This window comes from Oryctolagus cuniculus, chromosome 6 (genome assembly GCF_051225735.1).
Source record: "Oryctolagus cuniculus isolate XC-2025 breed Fujian yellow rabbit chromosome 6, ASM5122573v1, whole genome shotgun sequence".
Taxonomy (NCBI): domain Eukaryota; kingdom Metazoa; phylum Chordata; class Mammalia; order Lagomorpha; family Leporidae; genus Oryctolagus; species Oryctolagus cuniculus.
Genome location: NC_142872.1, coordinates 60882253 through 60901097, shown reverse-complemented (window position 1 = coordinate 60901097; position 18845 = coordinate 60882253). Strand labels below are relative to the sequence as shown.

The window sequence follows — 18845 nt, the reverse complement described above, 5'->3', positions numbered from 1 at the left end:
GCAGCACTGTTCACAATGTTCAGAATATGGGTGTAACCTAGATGTCTATGCAGATGAAGGGATAAATAATATGTGCTGTATAATATATACACAATGGAATATTATTGAGCCATTAACAATGAAGTTCTGATATGTGCAGCAACATGGATGGAACAGAGGATGTCATATGAAGTGAAATAAGCTGGACACTGAAAAACAAATAGTACACGTCCTGCTGCGTATGTGGAAGACTTCAAAAGCAGACTGAGAGCAGGGTAGTGGTCGCTAGATAGTGGGAGGTTGGATAAGGGGTACCAAACACAGTTAGCCAGGGGTACTAAGTCACAGTGGGCGACTCTAGTTCACAATAACCCGTTAGTCATTTTATGAAGAACCTGGAAGGGAGGAAATGACAAGGAAATAGAAATGCCTATTACCCTGATTTGAACAGTGTGTATGTATTGAAATATCACGCTGAACCCTAGAAATGCATACAATAGTGTTATATTGTATGTATGGCATATACCACAGTTGATTGACCCATTCATTCACTGAGGGACATTTGGGTGGCTCCCACCTTTTGGCTAGCCTGAATTCTTTCCCATTTTTAAAATAAATGCAAATGTTTTCTCTGAAGTTAACCTTTTGAGTAGCCTCTACCCTTTCCGTCACCTTCCAGGAAATCTCTTGAAGAAGCAGATGTCCCTGGCTCTTCAGACACTGGTTCTGTTAAATCTGTCTGTTTCATCCTCCATGGAATGAGAGGTATATTTGTGGGCCAGTATTGACCAACAGCTCCCTCTATCAGCCAATTGGCCAAAAACATTTTATCACAGGTGTCTAAGGAAAACTATGGGTGAGGTCCACCCATGGGGCCCACCCCATGTAAAAATGTTCTCTGCCCTCAAGGTGCTTAAAGTTGTTGAGAAATAAGTCACTCTGGCCAGTGTAACCCAAAGGCACCTGGGGAGTCCCTGAGACTCTCCCAGCAAGTCTGGGGAGCCCCTCCATTCCAGGTAGTTTAATAGAAATTGCAAGAGGCCCTTGTTTGGGACTAAGCACCAGCACAGACCATGCTAAAAATCAGATGGAGTCACACTGACATTGTATGCTGCTAAGCCCAAACTCAACAGTTTATCTGCATGGCCAGGAAATCAGGATGAGGGCCAGTGTTGTGCAGCAGGATAAGCCACGGTCCATGACCCAGGCATCCCATATCAGAGCACCAGCTCAAGTCCCAGCTGCTCCACTTCCCATCCAATTCCCTGCTAATGATCTGGGAAAGCAGCTGAGCCCCAGCCATCCACGTGGGAGACCCAGATAGAGTCCCTGCTAATGTGCCTGGGAAGGCAGTAGAAGATGGCACAGTGCTTAGGCCCCTCACCCACGTGGGAGACCTGGGTGCAGTTCCAGGCTGCTGGATTTAGCCAGGGTCAGTCTTGGCTGTTGAGGCTATGTGAGGAGTGAATCAGTAGATGGAGACCCTCTTTCTGTCTCTGCCTCTCTCTCTGTCTCTGGTTTAGTTATTTCTGATAGACTATTTTACTTCATTTGTGCGTATTTATATTGTAATTACAGTGTCCTAGCAATAAATCTACCTCATACAGCTGTTTAAATTTGGACTACCTGCATTCTCATGAGGACTTCTTCACAGATCAGACTTTCAATAAGCACTCAATTGCATATGCAGAGAGTATTTCTGGAATGATACAAGAAACTAGGAAGAGGGCCGGTGCCATGGCTCACTTGGCTTATCCTCCTCCTGCGGCGCAGGCACCCCAGGTTCTAGTCCCGGTTGCTCCTCTTCCAGTCCAGCTCTCTGCTGTGGCCCGGGAAGACAGTGGAGGATGGCCCAAGTGCTTGGGCCCTGCACCCGCATGGGAGACCAGAAAGAAGCACCTGGCTCCTGGCTTCGGATCATCGCAGTGCTGGCCGTGGTGACCATTAGGGGAGTGAACCAATGGAAGGAAGACCTTTCTCTCTATCTCTCTCTCTCTCACTGCCTAACTCTGCCTGTAAAAAAAAAAAAAAAAAGAAAGAAACTAGGAAGAATGACTGCTCTGAGGGGCACTGAGTAAGGGTCAAGGTGACAAGGAATGACTTGTCAGATTTATTTTATTTATTTACAAATCAGAATTACAGAAAGCGAGAAGAGAGAGAGAGAGATCTTCCATGTGCTGGTTCACTCCCCAAATCACTGCAAAGGCCTGGACTGGGACAGGACGAAAACAGGAGTCAGGAGCTTTCTCCAAGTCTCCCACGTGGGTGCAGCAGCCCAAGTGCCTGGGCCGTCCTCTACTGCTTTCCAAGGCTCATTAGCAGGGAGTTGGAATGGAGACTGAGCAGCCAGGACTTGAGCTCACACCCATATGGGATGCTGGCACTGCAGCCGGTGGATTAACCTGCTGTGCCACAGCACCAGCCCTCATGTATTGCTAAAAAAAAAAAAAAAAAAAAAAAACTAAGTAAAAAGGACAATGAACAAAGGTCTAAGTCACGTCAAATCTAGGTGTAGCAAACAGCAAAGGATGGTGGACTGGGTTTGTAGTTTGTTTTTTTTTTTTTAAAGATTTATTCACTTATTTGAAAGGCAGAGCCGCAGAGAGAGAGGTCTTCTATCCACTGGTTCACTCCCCAAATGGTGCAACAGCAGGAGCTGCCCTGACGCGAAGCCAGGAGCCAGGAGCCTCTTCCCAGTCTCCCATGTGGGCGCAGGGGCCCAAGGACCCGGGCCATCCTACACTGCTCTCCCAAGCCACAGCATAGAGCTGCATGGGACGTGGAGCAGCCGGGACTTGAACTGGCACCCACATGGGATGCCGGCACTGCAGGCAGCGGGCCCACCCTTGTGGAGTTCTGTCTGGTTCCACCAAGACTCAATGAGTTCCCTCCCCAGCTCACATGGAAAGCTTGTGGCTGAATATCTCATTTCTGAGTGGAATATGAAAGTGGACATTCAAAAGCAGTTGTCTGAAGTTAAAATTTTGGAGTCTTCCCAAAATAGCACAAAAGGACTCACTCAAGGGAATGGCCGTTTGCAGATGTGATGAAGAGGTCAGTGGACAACTGCCAGATGCAGGCACTCCAGGGAACACACTGAGCCCCGAGCCTGAACCCTGACAGGCAAGCCCGCCTATCTAGCGCCCTGAGGTCCCCTCTTCCTGCCGCAGCCGAAACACATCACTGCTGTCCTTCAGCCCTTCCCTCATTCAGACATTTGCTGAACTCTTGAGAAAAACTTGGCCCACAGCTCCCTTGAATGAACTCACTGCCAATCTCCTCTAAAAGAAACAGCTAAAATGTCCTGAGCACTATTATGCACAGTATCTCAAATAAGAAGTCTGACAACTCTGGTACTAGTCTTATCTCCCCAGAGAGGTGAAGCAAATTGTCCAGTGTCACACAGCTAAAAATGACAGAGCTGGGAATGGAACTACATTTGAGGGGCCGGCACCCTCTAGGGTAAAGCTGCCGCCTGCAGTGCCGGCATCCCATATGAATGCCGGTTGGAGCCCCGGATGCTCCACTTCTGATCCAGCTCTGCTCTGGCCTGGGAAAGCAGCAGCAGATGGCCCAAGTCCTTGGGCCTCTGCACCCACATGGGAGACCCGGAAGAAGCTCCTGGCTCCTGGCTTCAGATCAGCACAGCTCTGGCTGTTATGGCCATCTGGGGAGTGAACCAGCAGATGGAAGACCTCTCTCTCTGCCTCTCTGTAACTCTGCCTTTCAGTTATATAAATCTAAAACAAACTCCATTTGAGGCCAAGTTCCTTGCTCTTAATATGTTTTTTTTTTTTTTTTGGGGGGGGGGACTGGCAGAGTTAGACAGTGAGAGACAGAGAAAGGTCTTCCTTTTTCCATTGGTTCACCCCCCAAGTGGCTGCTATAGCTGGTGCGCTGTGCTGATCCAAAGCCAGGAGCCAGGTGCTTCTCCTGGTCTCCCATGTGGGTGCAGGGCCCAAGCACCTGGGCCATCCTCCACTGCACTCCTGGGCCACAGCAGAGAGCTGGACTGGAAGAGGGGCAACCGGGACAGAATCTGGCGCCCCAACCGGGACTAGAACCTGGGGTGCCAGTGCCGCAGGCAGAGGATTAGCAGTGATCCATGGCGCCGGCTAACATGTATTATTCATTTGGCTCGGCATAGGCAATCAAATATGATTTGGATGCCTGTGTTGGGGGGTACTACAGCTTGTAAAATGTTACTGTCACTTGTATGGAACTAGGTTGCTGAAAACAAGTATGTTTGATTCCACAATGATATCTAATGAGTGTAATGGCTGGTGCCTGGGGCTGATTAGATAGTATTGGAATATACAGTATGAGCTCTAAGTGGAAGATAGTGTGAAATCTTACTTTCATGCCACTTTTGGAGTCCTGAAACCCATGTCAGCTGAGAACAGACAAAAGTCAAATTCGAGGGGCTGGCATTGTGGCACAGCACATTAGGCCACTCCATATAATGCCGGCATCTTACATGAGCACCAGTTCAAGTCCTGGCTGCTCCAGCTCCCTGCTCATGTGTATGGAAAAGCCGTGGGGCAGCTTGAGCTTGGGCTCCTGCCATCCACGTGGGAGACCCACAGGGATTTCCAGGATCTTGGCTTGGCCTGGCAAAGCCCTGGCTGTGGTGGCCACCTGGGGAGTGAACCAATGGATGCAAGCTCTCTCTCTCTATATATATATATAAATCCATTTGTCACTCATCCTTTCAAATATATAAATTTTTAAAGTCAAATTAAACTACAACCTACAGAACCGACTGTCCATCCAGCTCAGCATACTAATAGCTTCATAGCTGCTGTGTGGCGGGCATCCACTCTGTTTCATACGCTTTACATACATCCTAATCCAGTGTTCCACACTCACTTGGTCATTTGAATCACACAAGGCCACATGGGGAATGCACAGGCACCACCTCTCTCTGCATCACAGGCTCTAGGCAAGAGTTGGGGACTTAACATTAGCAGGCAACCAAGGGACTCGTGAGGCCAAGCATGTCTAGTTTCTCACAGATAGGGAAGAGGATCATAAAAAGGCCCTCCTAAGGCAGGTGTTTGGCATAGCAGTTGGAATATCTGCATCTCATACTGGAGTGCCTGGGTTTGTGTCCTGGCTCAGCTCCCGATCCCAGCTTCCTGGTAATGTGCACCCTGGGAAGGCAGCAGACAACGGCTCAAGTCATTGGGTCTCTGCTACCCACAGGGGAGACCCAGGTTGAGTTCCTTTTTTTTTTTTTTTTAAGACTTATTTATGTATTTGAAAGTCAGTTACACAGAGAGAGGAGAGAGAGGTCTTCCATCTGCTGGTTCACTCCCCAGTTGGCTGCAACAGTCAGAGCTGCACCTATCCAAAGCCAGGAACCAGGAGCTTCTTCTGGATCTCCCACACGGGTGCAGGGGCCCAAGGACTTGGGCCATCTTCTACTGCTTTCCCAGGCCATAGCAGAGAGCTGGATCAGAAGTGGAACAGCCGGGTCTCGAACCAGCACCCATATGAGATGCTAGCACTTCAGGCCAGGGCGTTAACCTGCTTCGCCACAGCACTGGCCCCCAGGCTGAGTTCCTGACTCCTGTCTTTACCTGGGCTCAGCCGCAGCTCTGGTGGGTATTTGTGAGAAACATCTCTGTCTGCCTTTCAAATAAAATTTATAAACAGGTAATTTTTAAAAACATGACCTCCCAAGTGAACCAGTGGATGGAAGACCTCTCTCTGTGTAACTCTTTCAAATAAATAAATAAATCTTAAAAAAAAAAAAAAAAAAAAAAAAGACCTCCCAAGTATTTGAGTACACATCTGTGCCTCCAGGGCCAGAACACAATCATTCTGCATGCGCTTAACTCAAAACCAGACAGAGAATATGCTTCTTGAGTCTTCGGATTCCACTGATTTCTTTTGTGAAAACTCACCACCGCATTTTCTTAATCAGTCAAAATGGGAAATAACACACCAGAGAAGCCGTTACTGCAGTGCACTAGAAGGTTCTGTGTTACATTTGAATTCATACATTTTTCACAGGGGCAAGGGAGGATTTGGATGTGACTGAGACTAAACCTTGAGGAGTAGAAATTAAACCTGAGGTTGAAAACTCAGGACATCAACAGGAGCCAGGCGAGTGAAGTCCACAAGCAAGGCAGGAGAAAACCCTCGCTCCATGCACTTGATGCTGTATAGCCAGAGAAAGAGGTGATTCTCTGTGGCATCTCCCACATTTGAAATGTTGCCAGTTAAAAGAAACTTTAATGCTCTATAGATTAAACATGTGATAGGGCAAAACAGGGAAATTGATAAAATGGATTTTACAAGCAATGCAAATACCATTTGGAATTAAGAAACATTTCCAATTTTATTCACAAAATTATTAACCAAAATTGAAAAAGTAGATTCAAAGTCCCAGATCATTAACAAAACGGCAGGGAAACACCACATTCCAGAGACATCTGAAGTCCCAAAGAGACACACACCAGGCTAGAAATCTACAGTTCAGCTGTAGCTGTACAAAAGGTTTTGTTCACTCCTGCATTTTCTCAATGAGTTCTTCCTTGTATTTGCCTTTCTCTTTTCCAACCTGTCGAGACTTGGCTTTGCGTTCAAGAATTTTTTTCCGGTCTTTGTCCAGTTTGAGCCTGGTGATAACCACCTGTTAGGAGCGAGGACACAAACAGCTCTTAAAGTGAAGAGGACCCTGCACCACAACCAACCTCTGCAGTACCGCTCCCCCTGACAACAGCAGTTTCAAGTCCTTCTGCTCCCCAGCCTCCCACCCCCTCATTCTGAGGACCACAGGAGACCATTCAGATGCTCAGTGATGTGAAATGTCACTTAGGTTGGGAAAATTCATTCATTAGCCCCTGGCTGGCAAGATGCATTGTGTAAAAGCACATACCCATTACCATAGCTACCAGGCAATACGGAGGTAAGAAACCAATCATTCTGCATTAAGGACTTGAAACTCTGAAAGAAAGCCCCTACCATACAATATAAAATAGGAATGGAAAGGCAGAATAGCATATTCCACCAGGGAGGGGGCTGTGAGGGCCACAGGAACGATGTTCTCCCTCCCCACTCTGGACATCAACTACTAGGAAGTGAGGCTTTCAATGCCTGGAGCCCTTGTTCCACCAACTTGAAGATGGAGTCATGGCAGAGGATGAGTAGCAAGATAGACAAGAGAATCCGGATCATGGATATTTCTAAGCCACTTAATCAACCACACTCACCTGGTCTCCGTGTCAAGTCCTTACCTTGGCCGCCTGGTACCAACATCACCGACTGGCAGCAACACTACACTGCCTGCTCCCACACTCGGTCAGGGCCCGTACCTTGCTCGGGTGAATGCCCACGTGGACGGTTGTGCCGTTCGCCTTCTCACGCTGCACCCGCTCGATGTAGATGACGTATTTCTTTCTGTACACCTGCACTACCTTGCCGATCTGCTGACCTTTGTAGTGTCCTCGGACCACCTAAGACAAAGTGCAAAAGTGTTTCACCTCCCATTTCCAGTGCATGAACCTCTTAATGAGGAACTTAATTATAAACACACAGGCTAGAATATAAAACAGATGAATCCTGGTCAAAAGCAGCTTTTTTTTGTGGTATAAATCTGCTTTGTATTATGGTAGGTTGGATGGAAATTCTTCACCTGAGTGTTTTTTCTTCTTCTATTTGAAGAAAAAATTCTTAGGTCTGTGTTGCAGCACAGGGAGTTAAGCTGCCTCCTACCAAATCTCGTAAGATAGGGCCAGTTCGAGTCCCGGCTGTTCCACTTCTGATCCAGCTCCCTGCTAATGCACCTGGGAAAGCAGCAGAAGACAGCCCAAGTGCTTGGACCTCTGCACCCACATGGGAGACCTGGATGTAGTTCTTGGCTCCTGGCTTCAGCCCCAACCATCGTGGCCATTTGAGGAGTGAACCAACAGATGGACGCCTCTGCCTCTGTTGCCCTTCAAATAAATTAAATCTTAAAAAAAAATTCCTTTTACTAGGACAGCACCATAGAACTAGTTACAAGAGTAATAATTATATATAATTATTCTCAAGATCTGAATGGAGAAAACTGGCCCAAAAAATTATACTGAGATTGTCATGCAACCACGTTTTCAAAAAATATTTTATGACCTATGTCCAAGACATAGCTTAAGAGAAAAAGAGAAGACAGAGCTATAGAGAATACTCTGATGTGTGTATGTCCCATTTGATCCATACACAGAGCTACTTCATATCTGCAGGGGACTGGTCCCAGAATCCCCTCAGGTACCAAAATTCAGGAATACACGTCTCTTAAATAACATGGTGTAGTATTTGCATATAACCTATGCACATCCTCATTCATATAAATTTTTATTTACTTTTTCATTTTATTCATGAGGCAGAGAGAAAGAAGCATAGGTATCTTCCATGCCCAAATGCTTGCAACAGCCAGGCCTGGGACAGGCAGAAGTCAGGAGCCTGGAACTCCATCCGGGTCTCCCACATGGCCAGCAGGAGCCAAGTACTTGGGCCATCTGCTGCCTCCCAGGGCACACATCAGCAGGAAGCTGAAGCTGAAAGAGGAGCTGGGACATGAACCAGGCACTCGGATATGGGATGCGAGTGTCCCACGCAGTGTCACACTGCTGCACCAAACACCCTATCCTTCTCCTGTACTTTAAACCATCCTTAGATGACTTAAAACTCCTTATCCATCATAAACGCCATGTAAAAAGTCATTATACTGTACTATTTAGGGAGCAATGACAAGGAGAAAAAAAGCCTGTACATATTCAGTATGGACACAATCCCCCACTGAATGCTTCTGATCCCTGGTTGATTAAATCTGTCACACAGAATCTGTAGCTGTGGAAACCAAGTGTGCATGGCATAAAACACAATAGGATGTAATAACGCCTACCATTAGGCAGGAAGGATTACAGATGACTATTGTTAGAACTTACATTCTTCCACATGTCAAGATTTCTACAATACAAATATTTCAGAGTCAGGAAAAAAATTAAAAATCCAAATGACACTGACTTGTGAGCATAGGGGAAATATCAAATACAAAGACCTAGAGACTGTAATGGCACCAAAATTGCTCAGCTTACTTTCCAAGATGATTTTCTTGAAAAAAGCACAGCCAGCCTCACTGAAAATCCACCAGCATCTCCATGACCTGAGATTCTCAGGACACACTGGAGATTCGTCTAGTGAAAACCCCCAGTTAGCTACCATCAAGACCGCAGTGCCAGCATGTGGCTGCTGGTTTGAGTCCCAGCAGCTCCACTTCCAATTCAGCTCACTGCTAACGCGCCTGGGAAGCAGTGGAGAATGGCCCAAGTGCTTGGGCCCTTGCACCCATGTCAGAGGCCCAGATGAAGCTCCAGCTTCAGCCTGTCCCAGCCCTGGGAGTTGCGGCCATTTTGGGGGTGAACCGGAGGATGGATGACCTCTTTCTCTGCCTCTCTGTAACACTGCCTCTGAGTCTGGCTGGGTGAAAACGCTTTTCCCAGAGGCATGCCACGTAGAAGAAACAGATTTTAGGAGAAAGTAGTTCAGCACATTCTGAATTTGAAGCATCAGGGAACATTCTCATGAATTCCACACACAGCTGGAAGGCAAACTGAGCCAGCAACAGAGATGTGGGAGTATCCACAGAACTGCAAGTTGAAGCCTCTCTGCTCAGGGAGCTGGGAGTTTTTTTGGAGAGGGCAGAAGGTACAACTATGAGAAAAGCCAACGTTTTTGGAAGAGCCTGAGACACGGACACGACCAAACAGAACAGGAAACCATGCGGTGTGGTGTGTTCCTGTAGCCAAGAGAAAACAGATGCTGGGGACTCGTCAGGGACAGAAGCACTTAACAGCTCTGACAGCAAGGTGGTCGTGGTGGGAGCGCTTTCAGTGGAGTGTGGGGAGGCAGGCATTTCCAGGAGGAGATGAGGAAGCCAGCCCCAAGGAGTGTGGCTCCGAGGACGCGTCTGAGGGGACACACAGTTCCAGGGAGGTTTTTTATTTTTAGAGAAGAGAAAACATGACTGTGTCTAAGTGCAGAGGGTAAAACAAGCTGTGGAGAAAGGGGTAACAGACAGGAGGAAGAGCCTGGAGGGCCCCAGCACACAGCTGCAGGTGTGGGCCAGGTTGTAGACAGAAATGGAGCTATCTTTCACTGTAACACCAGAGACCAGAGAGCAGAGGAGTGGCCCTGCAGGTGAGCTGGTGGAAGTGGAGCCGGTTCAGAAGGCTCCTGCTGGCAGCCTCTGCTTCCTCTGTAAAACAGCAGACTCATCAGCCACTCAGAGAAAGAGGTAAGACCCCGAGAGAAAAGAGGCCGCTTTCACAAACCCAGCGGGGGCTACTTTCTATCCTTGGAGGAGAAGTGTGACCTTTGGAGTCGGTGAGACCCGGAATCCTGGCTGAGTCGCCCATCTTCTGTATTATGTAACTTGACTTTCAGTCTCCCTATCTAAAAAAGACACACGATTCATACCTCACAGGCATTCCATCCAGTGACTGTCCCATTTATTCACCAAGTATCAGCTGGGCGCCCACTATGTACTGGGCTCTGTACTGAGACCAAGGAACAAAGATGACAAGCTCTGGGGCCCCATGGAGCTTAGTCTGATGGGCAGCAAGCAGTTAACAAGTCAATTACGGGGCCAGCGTGTGGGATAGTGGGTAAAGCCGCTGCCTGCAGTGCCTGTGAATTGAGTTCGAGTCCCAGCTGCTCCACTTCCGATCCAGCTCTATGCTGTGGCCTGGGAAAGCAGTGGAAAATGGTCCCAAGTCCTTGGGCCCCTGCACCCACTTGGAAGACCTGGAGGAATCTCTTGGCTTTGGATCGGCGCAGCTCTGGCCATCGTGGCCAATTGGGGAGTGAGGTAATGGATGGAAGACCTCTCTCTGCCTCTCCTTCTCTCTGTGTAACTCTGACTTTCAAATAAACAAATAAATTTAAAAAAAAAAAAAACAAGTCAATTACAAAGATGTCGTCACCGACTGCAACACACTGGGAACTTATTGGGATGATAAAATGGTCTCTGTCATAATTAGGCACTAGCTAGCTAGCTGATGTTAACACTTGCCCAAACTGACCAGTGCATTTTGCATTCATTGCTGTGAAGGTTACAAGATGCAATGTTGTAATTTGGATTAAACAGTTTGGAACAGCTTCTCTGAGGAGCCAGCATTTAAGGTAAGACCTGAAAAATGAGGAGCTAGCCTGGGATTAAGGGGAGAAGAGCACTCTAGTCAGAGGGGAACCTTCTGGGGGAGACTCAGGAGGAGAAAAGATCCAGGCGAACCTCAAGACCTGAAGAGGCTGGTGTGGCTGGAGTGCAGGGCACGTGGGGGAGTGTCAGGAGGAGATGTGTCGCTCCCCCTCTTCGTAGAGGAACGACACAGGACCCTGCGCTGTTCTTTCGTCTGCTCGGCCCTCCCCGGGTTTTCTGCTGGTTCTTCCCGGGTTGGCTACTATCCCTTCCACCTCCGTGGAAGGGCAGTTCCCCCTGGCCACATTCCCCACTTCCGCAGGGGAGCGGCACACCGCCGGCCGGCTTTCTCGGGGGCTGCACGGGTTCCCATAGATGTTCCTCATAGATGTTCCTGGTGCATGCCGTCTCTCTCCTCCTTTATAGTCCTCCTCCGCCAATCCCAACTCGGCTGCCCACACGCCGAGTACGCTGCTCTCCTCCAATCAGTAGCAAGTCCTACAGTTTATTGGTTGAACTGGAGGCAGCTGTGTGGAAGCTGTTTACTTCTCTCCCAGCGCCATATTGTGGGAGAGCAGATGCATAGAATAAGTCTTAATTCCAGTAACTCAGTCCAGTCCGGGCTGCTCCCCACAGATCCCCCTTTCTTTTTATTTTTTGGCGTTGATACGCGCCTGTCTTCGGTGTCCCGCGGCACACACTCTGCTCTACTTGCTAGAGTTGCCACAGGTTTTTACAAGTCCTATCAATCAGGCAAACCGAATCCGGGTCCTCTCTTCGCCCTGTTGTGAGGAGGTTTTTAGGCGCTGATGCGTGCCTGTGTTCGGTGCCCTGCAGCGCATGCTCTGGTCGAGCCTGCAGGGGCTTACAAGCCCTATCAGGCAAACCGAATCCAAGCCTTCTCATTGCCTTTTTGTGGGGAGGCCTTACTGATGTTAATTCGTGCCTGTCTTCGGTGACCTGCGGCGCATAAGCTGCTAGCTGCCGCAGGTGCTCATCGTGCTCATCGCCTCACTTAATCAGGCAGACCGAATCCAAGCTCTCACATTGCAGTGTTGTAGGGAGGCCTTTCTATTTCTCTATCTCCGGGCATTCCTATTTCTCCCATTTTACTTCTATCTTCAGCATTCCTATTTCTCTCACTTTGCTTCTAAACTTCTATTTCTCTTATCCCTGCAGCTTCCCGGCTCTGCGCCGCTTCAGCCAGCGCCTCTCTCATCTGCGCGGCTCCGCTTTCCACGCCCTTCGCGTCTGCACCACGGCCTACGCCAGCCCCGTTCCCTATCTACTTGTGCCCCGCACGCTCTCTCTGCGCACGGCAGCCTCCGCGAGTCACAGCGTAGCTTATGTGTCCGCCACTAGCATTCAATCTAAGTTCCCCGGGCTAGCCTGGCGAATTCAACCCAGCTTACGTCTCCGCCCCACGATTTGGCTTCCCGTCCTTTGCTCCCCGGGCTAATCAGACGGATCTCAATCTGGCTTACGTTTCAGCTTCTGGTTTCAACTTTTCGCCCCCTATTCCCGGGCTAACTTGAGAATCCCAAAGTGGCTTTCGTGTCCGCCTCGGCCTGCCCCCCGCGGCTTCAATTTCCCTAACACTTTTCTCTACCCGGTATGTTTCCCTAAGTTTTCTTCCAACAATATTCCTCCCTCATTTCTCCTGGCCTCTCCCCACAGTCCGCGTCCGAGTCTGTTTGTTCTAGCTTTCACTTTCGACCTTAGACCTTAGAGATTTCTCCCAGCTTCCCCCTGTAGTCCGTATCTGAATCTATGCCTAGGCTTTCAATAGCTTCTTCCGGCACCCTTTTCGTCCGGCTTTTCCCTAGGCTGTTTGCTAGTCTCTCTCTCCGGTATTTTCCCTAGGCTGTTTGCTAGTCTCTCTCTCCGATATTTTCCCAATTCTTCCCGTTTCTTCCCTCCTAAGTTTCCTATCTGTCCTAGGTTTCCTATCCGAGTCACGGCACCATTATGTCGCTCCCCGTCTTCGTGGAGGAACGACACTAAACCTTGCCTAGGCTTCATATCCGAGTTAGGTTTCCTATCCGAGTCACGGCACCATTATGTCGCTCCCCCTCTTCGTAGAGGAACGACACAGGACCCTGCGCTGTTCTTTCGTCTGCTCGGCCCTCCCCGGGTTTTCTGCTGGTTCTTCCCGGGTTGGCTACTATCCCTTCCACCTCCGTGGAAGGGCAGTTCCCCCTGGCCACATTCCCCACTTCCGCAGGGGAGCGGCACACCGCCGGCCGGCTTTCTCGGGGGCTGCACGGGTTCCCATAGATGTTCCTCATAGATGTTCCTGGTGCATGCCGTCTCTCTCCTCCTTTATAGTCCTCCTCCGCCAATCCCAACTCGGCTGCCCACACACCGAGTACGCTGCTCTCCTCCAATCAGTAGCAAGTCCTACAGTTTATTGGTTGAACTGGAGGCAGCTGTGTGGAAGCTGTTTACTTCTCTCCCAGCGCCATATTGTGGGAGAGCAGATGCATAGAATAAGTCTTAATTCCAGTAACTCAGTCCAGTCTGGGCTGCTCCCCACAGAGATGTGGCTGGAGACCAGGACTGATCCCACAAGGCCCCGTGGTCAGTGATTCCAAGTTTCATAGTAAGTTCATCAGATACCATTGATCTGATCAGCAAATAACAGTACTTGTGAGAATGGGCTAGGGCAAAATGGCAGCTACAGTGCCTTGAAATGTCCTGGAAACAGATGTCAGATTCAAGACTTAGTTGAAAGTAGGATCCACAAGACTTGATGGCAGATTACAAGAGCAGGTTCAGGAAAATTGTTGAGGACAGCTTAAAGGTGAGTGGTGTTCACACTTGGGGAGACATGTCACTTGCTGAGATGCGGAAGATGGGAGGAGCAGCAGACTTTGGGGGCGGCAGCAGTGGGGATCAGGAATACTCCGGGAGGACAAGCTTGAGACGTCTATGGGATACCTACAGCAGCAGGCAGGGAGATCTGTGCATCTGTGTGCAGACATGACAGGCTGGGATCCAAAACAGGGAGCTGTTAGTGTAGAGCAGACACTAAAAATTTTGAGAAGAGATACTACATATCACTGTTTATAGATAGGCAGAAAATTCAGAGTAAGAAGAGATGCTAGACCAGGCCCAGGCTGGGAGCAACTCCAGGATGCAGGGATCAGAGATGAGAAATGCCAGCCAAAAGCTGGTGGCAAACTGCAGGCCCCAAGTGTCAGAGAAACAGAGAGATGACTTCAAGTAAGGGAGTGCCAACCATGCCAAACACTGCCCACGGAGCCAGGCAGAGTGGCCCCTGGCCATCTCAGCCAGAGCCATTTCTATCACATCGTGTGCACGAACCAGGAGAGTGTCCAAAGGAGCAGGAGGTGAAGTACAGACAGTTCTTCCCTGGCTCTTCACGGGCAACACAAAGTGGGGCCGGGGAAGAGAATCTCATTTTTCCTGTGCCCTTGCAAAACAAAAGAATCTGACAACAGCCCGGATTTCTCTCTGGCAGAGGGCTGGAGGCACAAGCCTGTCTCCGCAAGTGAGGCAAGAACTCCCCACATTCTCAGCAGCGGCCCACTTCCCTTACTGAGCTTGTCTGCCTAGCCCCAGCAGTCAGCCGCAGGTCCCCCCTTCTAGAACGTGTCTGCTGGGAAGGAGAGACAGGAGCACCAACTACTGCTCATACTCCAGCCACCCCTGCTTTCCCTTCCTCCATGCCGTATTCTAGTGTGCTCCAGTCTCTTCCTCGAACACATCCCTCAGCCCTCAGAGTCCACTGCCTGACATACCCCAAGCCCCACTAACCTCAGGGGGGAGTTCACCGTACCCCCGGGGGACGTCTGACAATATCTGGAGTCACAGTTTGTCACAGTTGTGAAGAGGGGGACTGCAAGTGGGGACTGGCCAGCGATGCTCCCCAGGGCAGCTCTCCCACACCAATGATCTGGGCCCAGAGGCCAACCGTGCTGAGGTCAAGACACCTGCTCTAAAACGCGATCCCACAACACGAGCCTCGACAACCTTGTTCACCGCTAGCTTCCAGAACAACATCAGGTCAGCAGGCAAAAATAGCCCGTAGAGGCCAGTTCACTCTCCTCTGTCACTTCTGCTCCCACTCAGGGTCCGTGCCAGTCACAGGCAACAGAGGGCTTTTACTTTCCCAAACTTCCCAAATGTTTGCACCTCTGCCGTGCTCCTCTGTGTCCCCTGCTAAATCCAGCACCATCCGACGCTCCCCCCAAATGCCTGTCCATCACTTCCGGTGAACTCACAGCAGCACTTGGGCCTGCAAAGCCTAGCTCGACCAGCCACCCTGAGCACCCCTGGCAAACCAGCAGCCCTGCGGCCCAATCAAAGGGCCGACAGCACCCCATCTTGTTCTGATTATCGAGGGGCAGGCACGGCCCGGTGGCTGTGGGCCCCGCCTTTGCCCTAGCGCCACCTGCAGCGTCACACAGCTCGCCCAGGGCGGGACAGGCTGCAGCCCCCTCCCCCGGCGGGCACGCACCACGCTCTCGTGCCCAGGCGCCCCGCAGCCGGGGAACACGCACCTGGACCTCGTCGTCCTTGCGGATGGGCATGGAGCGGACGTTGTACTTCTGCCGCAGCTCCTTGGACAGCGGGGACGACATGATCTTCCTGCGCACGTGCGACGGCGCGTTGAAGTGGCGTTTGCGGTTCTTGCTGCGGTCCGAGGTCACGAAGGGATTGAACTTCATGGTGACGGTCTGCGGAGGGCGGCGACAAGGGGAGCGAGGGCGCGCGCGGTGGGCTTCGGCGGCCTCTTCCCCATCCGAGACGCCCCTCCTCGTCCCCGCCCAAGTGCTCTAGGGGCAGACACCGGCACGGAGGAAGCGGACGGAGGACGCAGAGTTGGGTGTGCGCGTGGTCTGGACCATACATAGGAAGACTTGAGTCGGGGGCGCATGCCTGACCAAAGGGGTCGCGGGGAGCGGCTGAGGGAGGGACGCTTGGGCTGGGAGAATGCTTAGCTGAAGGTCACGCGGAGAGAAGGGGCTGCACACAAAACACTCCTACTTACCTCCTTGGTACCGAACACGTTCAGGACTTGCGCGCGCAGTACCGGAAGTAGGGCTCCCTGGCCGCGCAAGCGCAGAAAGATACCGAGAAGCACCCTTCCCGTTGGAAGCAAGCAGACGGGCGCCCCCTGCGGCCCGGGGTGGGATTGCAGCATCTCGTTCCCCGGGGCGGGAGAGCCCGGCGCGGCCTCAAGCCGGGAATCCCAAGAGGTGGCGCCTCTGGAGACAAGCGCCTGTTTTCCTAGGGTCCGCGATGGGGGCTCACGGGGGTTCCTTTAACAGGCACACCGTCGGGAGTTCGTCACCTGCCCCATACTCTCCCTATGCCCCTGCAGCCTGCGGACTGGCGTCTTAGGCAACATATTTAAAATGCAGACTTTCGGGCCCCATCACAAGTCGTGCAGAACCAGACAATGGTGGGTCTGGGTCACTCTTCCATCCACGGAGGATTTTGTGGTGCACTAGAATTCGAGGATCGCTGTGCACCAAACACTGGACTTTGCAAAAACTCCCTTGTGTTTGCTGGTTTCTCCCTGTTGTGAAGGGCAGGGGCCACCCAGGCCGACCTCAGGAGAACGCCTCCACGTTTTCTCCTCTGTAAATGGCGGCGGGCCCAGGAGGCGCCGCGCAGGGGTGCCACGAGGACTACATGAGCTCATCCATGCCGCGTGGGCACAGCCGAGCCTGGCACGCGGCGCTCAGCCCCAGTCAAACATCAGAGGCCCCCGCTTTCCACGGTGCCTACCCTCGGGCTACCTTTATCATCAATTCCTGTTAGTTCTCTGTGTCTGATACCCACACGTGCACTCTGCCGCGCGGCTAGAGATCACGCGTGATACCTCTACAGTAGCTGCGGGAACGATCACCGAGGCGGGTGTGCTGGTGCAGCAGGTGAGCCAGAAGCCCGCGCCCCAGGACGCCGTGCTGCTTGCTCCCTGCTGATGGCCTGGGAAGGCAGCGGAGGACGGCCCCAAGTCGTCGGATCCCTGCGCCCACGGGGGAGACCCGCACAGAGCCCCTGCCCGGCCCAGCCCTGGCTGTTGTGGCCATCTGGGGAGTGACCCAGTGGAGGGAAGATCTTCTCTGCCCCACGCCTCGCCCTCTCCCTGTGTCAAATCAATCAACCAATCAGCCTTTTTCTACCAAAAGGACCAACTCGGGTGCCGGGTGCTCCGCTTCGGAGTGCTCCGCTGGACTTGCTGCCGCCGCTCCGCCCCTCTCCGCCTGGCCGCACCTGCTGCGACCGAGCCGCGCGCGTCTCCGCGTCCTGCCGCCCACCTCCCGGCCTGCACCTCCCATTCTGCGGGAGGTGCGGGCGCCACCTGGCGGCTGGACAGGCTGAGACATCTGCGGCCCTGGCGAGCCTGCACGCGTGGACCACCACACGGGAGGTCCCCTTCCTGGGCACCGCAAAGGCCGGGAGACAGGGAAGGGCTCTGGGCCTCCAAAAGGCTTATTCTGTGCAAGGTCTTATTCGCTCATTACCGCTAACCCTCCCATTCATTCATTCATTGGTCCTGGATCTATTGGACGACTGCCTTGTGCCAGACGCTGCACATGAGTTGATGGAAGGAGACCCTGGAATTCAGAGAGGGTGATGTCTTGCCCCACATCCCTCAGCCACACTCTCAGTTTATTACTGGTGGTGAAATGGTTAAACGCCAGTATGTACTGGTAGGCAGGATCACAAGGCATCAGTGTGGATCCCAGCACCATCTGGATCCTACTTCAGGTTTTGCCCTAGATCCTCTGCAGCCAGCCTTGGAGACCTCTGGAGGATGGCCACTCCTGGGCTGTTTGCCTGCCCTTACAGTAGTTGAGGCAACAGCAACCCCAATGCCACCCAGTGTGCGTGCCCTGATCCAGGAGTAGGGAGGTTACTGGGGCTGCGGGGGGGGGGGGGGGGGGGCCTGTGATGAGGAAAGAAGAAGTCACTTAACCTTTAACAGTGCAGGGGCAGAGGCGGGCAAGACCAAGGGCACACAGAAGGGGACCAAGGTCCGCCCCAGGGCAGCTCTTACAGAGCATGTGCACTCCCTGCAAGCGCCGCCTCTCACTGGCTCCCTCTCTGTTCACGCATTCATTTACTAACTCACTTGCACACGCTTTTTTTTTTTTTTTTTTTTTAAGATTTATTTTTATTCATTTGAAAGAGTTATAGAGAGAGGTAGGTCTTCCATCTGATGGTTCACTCCTCAAATGGCCACAGTGGCCGAAGCTGGGCAAGGCTGAAGCCAGGAGCCAGGAGCTTCTTTCGGGTCTCTCATGTTGAATGCGGGGGCCCAAGGACTTGGGCCATCTTCTGTTGCTTTCCCAGGCCATTATCTGGGAGCGGGACAGGAAGTGGAGCAGCAGGGGCAAGGATGGGAGCCCATATGGGATGCTGGTGCCACAGGCACTACGCCACAGCACACGCCCCATAATGTGTCTGCAGAATCCTTAAGGACCCTCCTCTGCCCCAAGTCTGCCTGTTTTTTTTTGTAAGATCATTTATTTATTTGAGAGGCAGAGTCAGAGAGGGAGAGACAAAGGGAGAAGTCTTCCATCCTATGATTTCCAAATGGCCACAATGGCTGATGCTGAGCCAACGTGAAGCCAGGAGCCAGGAGCTTCTTCCAGGTCTCCCACACAGGAGCAGGGGCCTAAGCACTTGGGCCATCTTCTGC

General features: G+C 51.5%; 1 protein-coding gene across 1 annotated transcript; it reads right to left on the bottom strand.

Moving 5' to 3' along the window:
- Window positions 1-6299: 6299 nt before the first annotated feature.
- On the bottom strand, window positions 6300-17493 carry RPL26L1 (ribosomal protein L26 like 1). Its single transcript, XM_002710380.5, has 4 exons — window positions 16182-17493; window positions 15691-15867; window positions 7302-7442; window positions 6300-6619 (listed from the first exon to the last, which is right to left on the bottom strand). Exons 1-4 carry the CDS (start codon window positions 16332-16334, stop codon window positions 6491-6493), a joined length of 600 nt encoding a protein of 199 aa, XP_002710426.4. The 5' UTR covers window positions 16335-17493; the 3' UTR covers window positions 6300-6490.
- Window positions 17494-18845: the final 1352 nt, after the last annotated feature.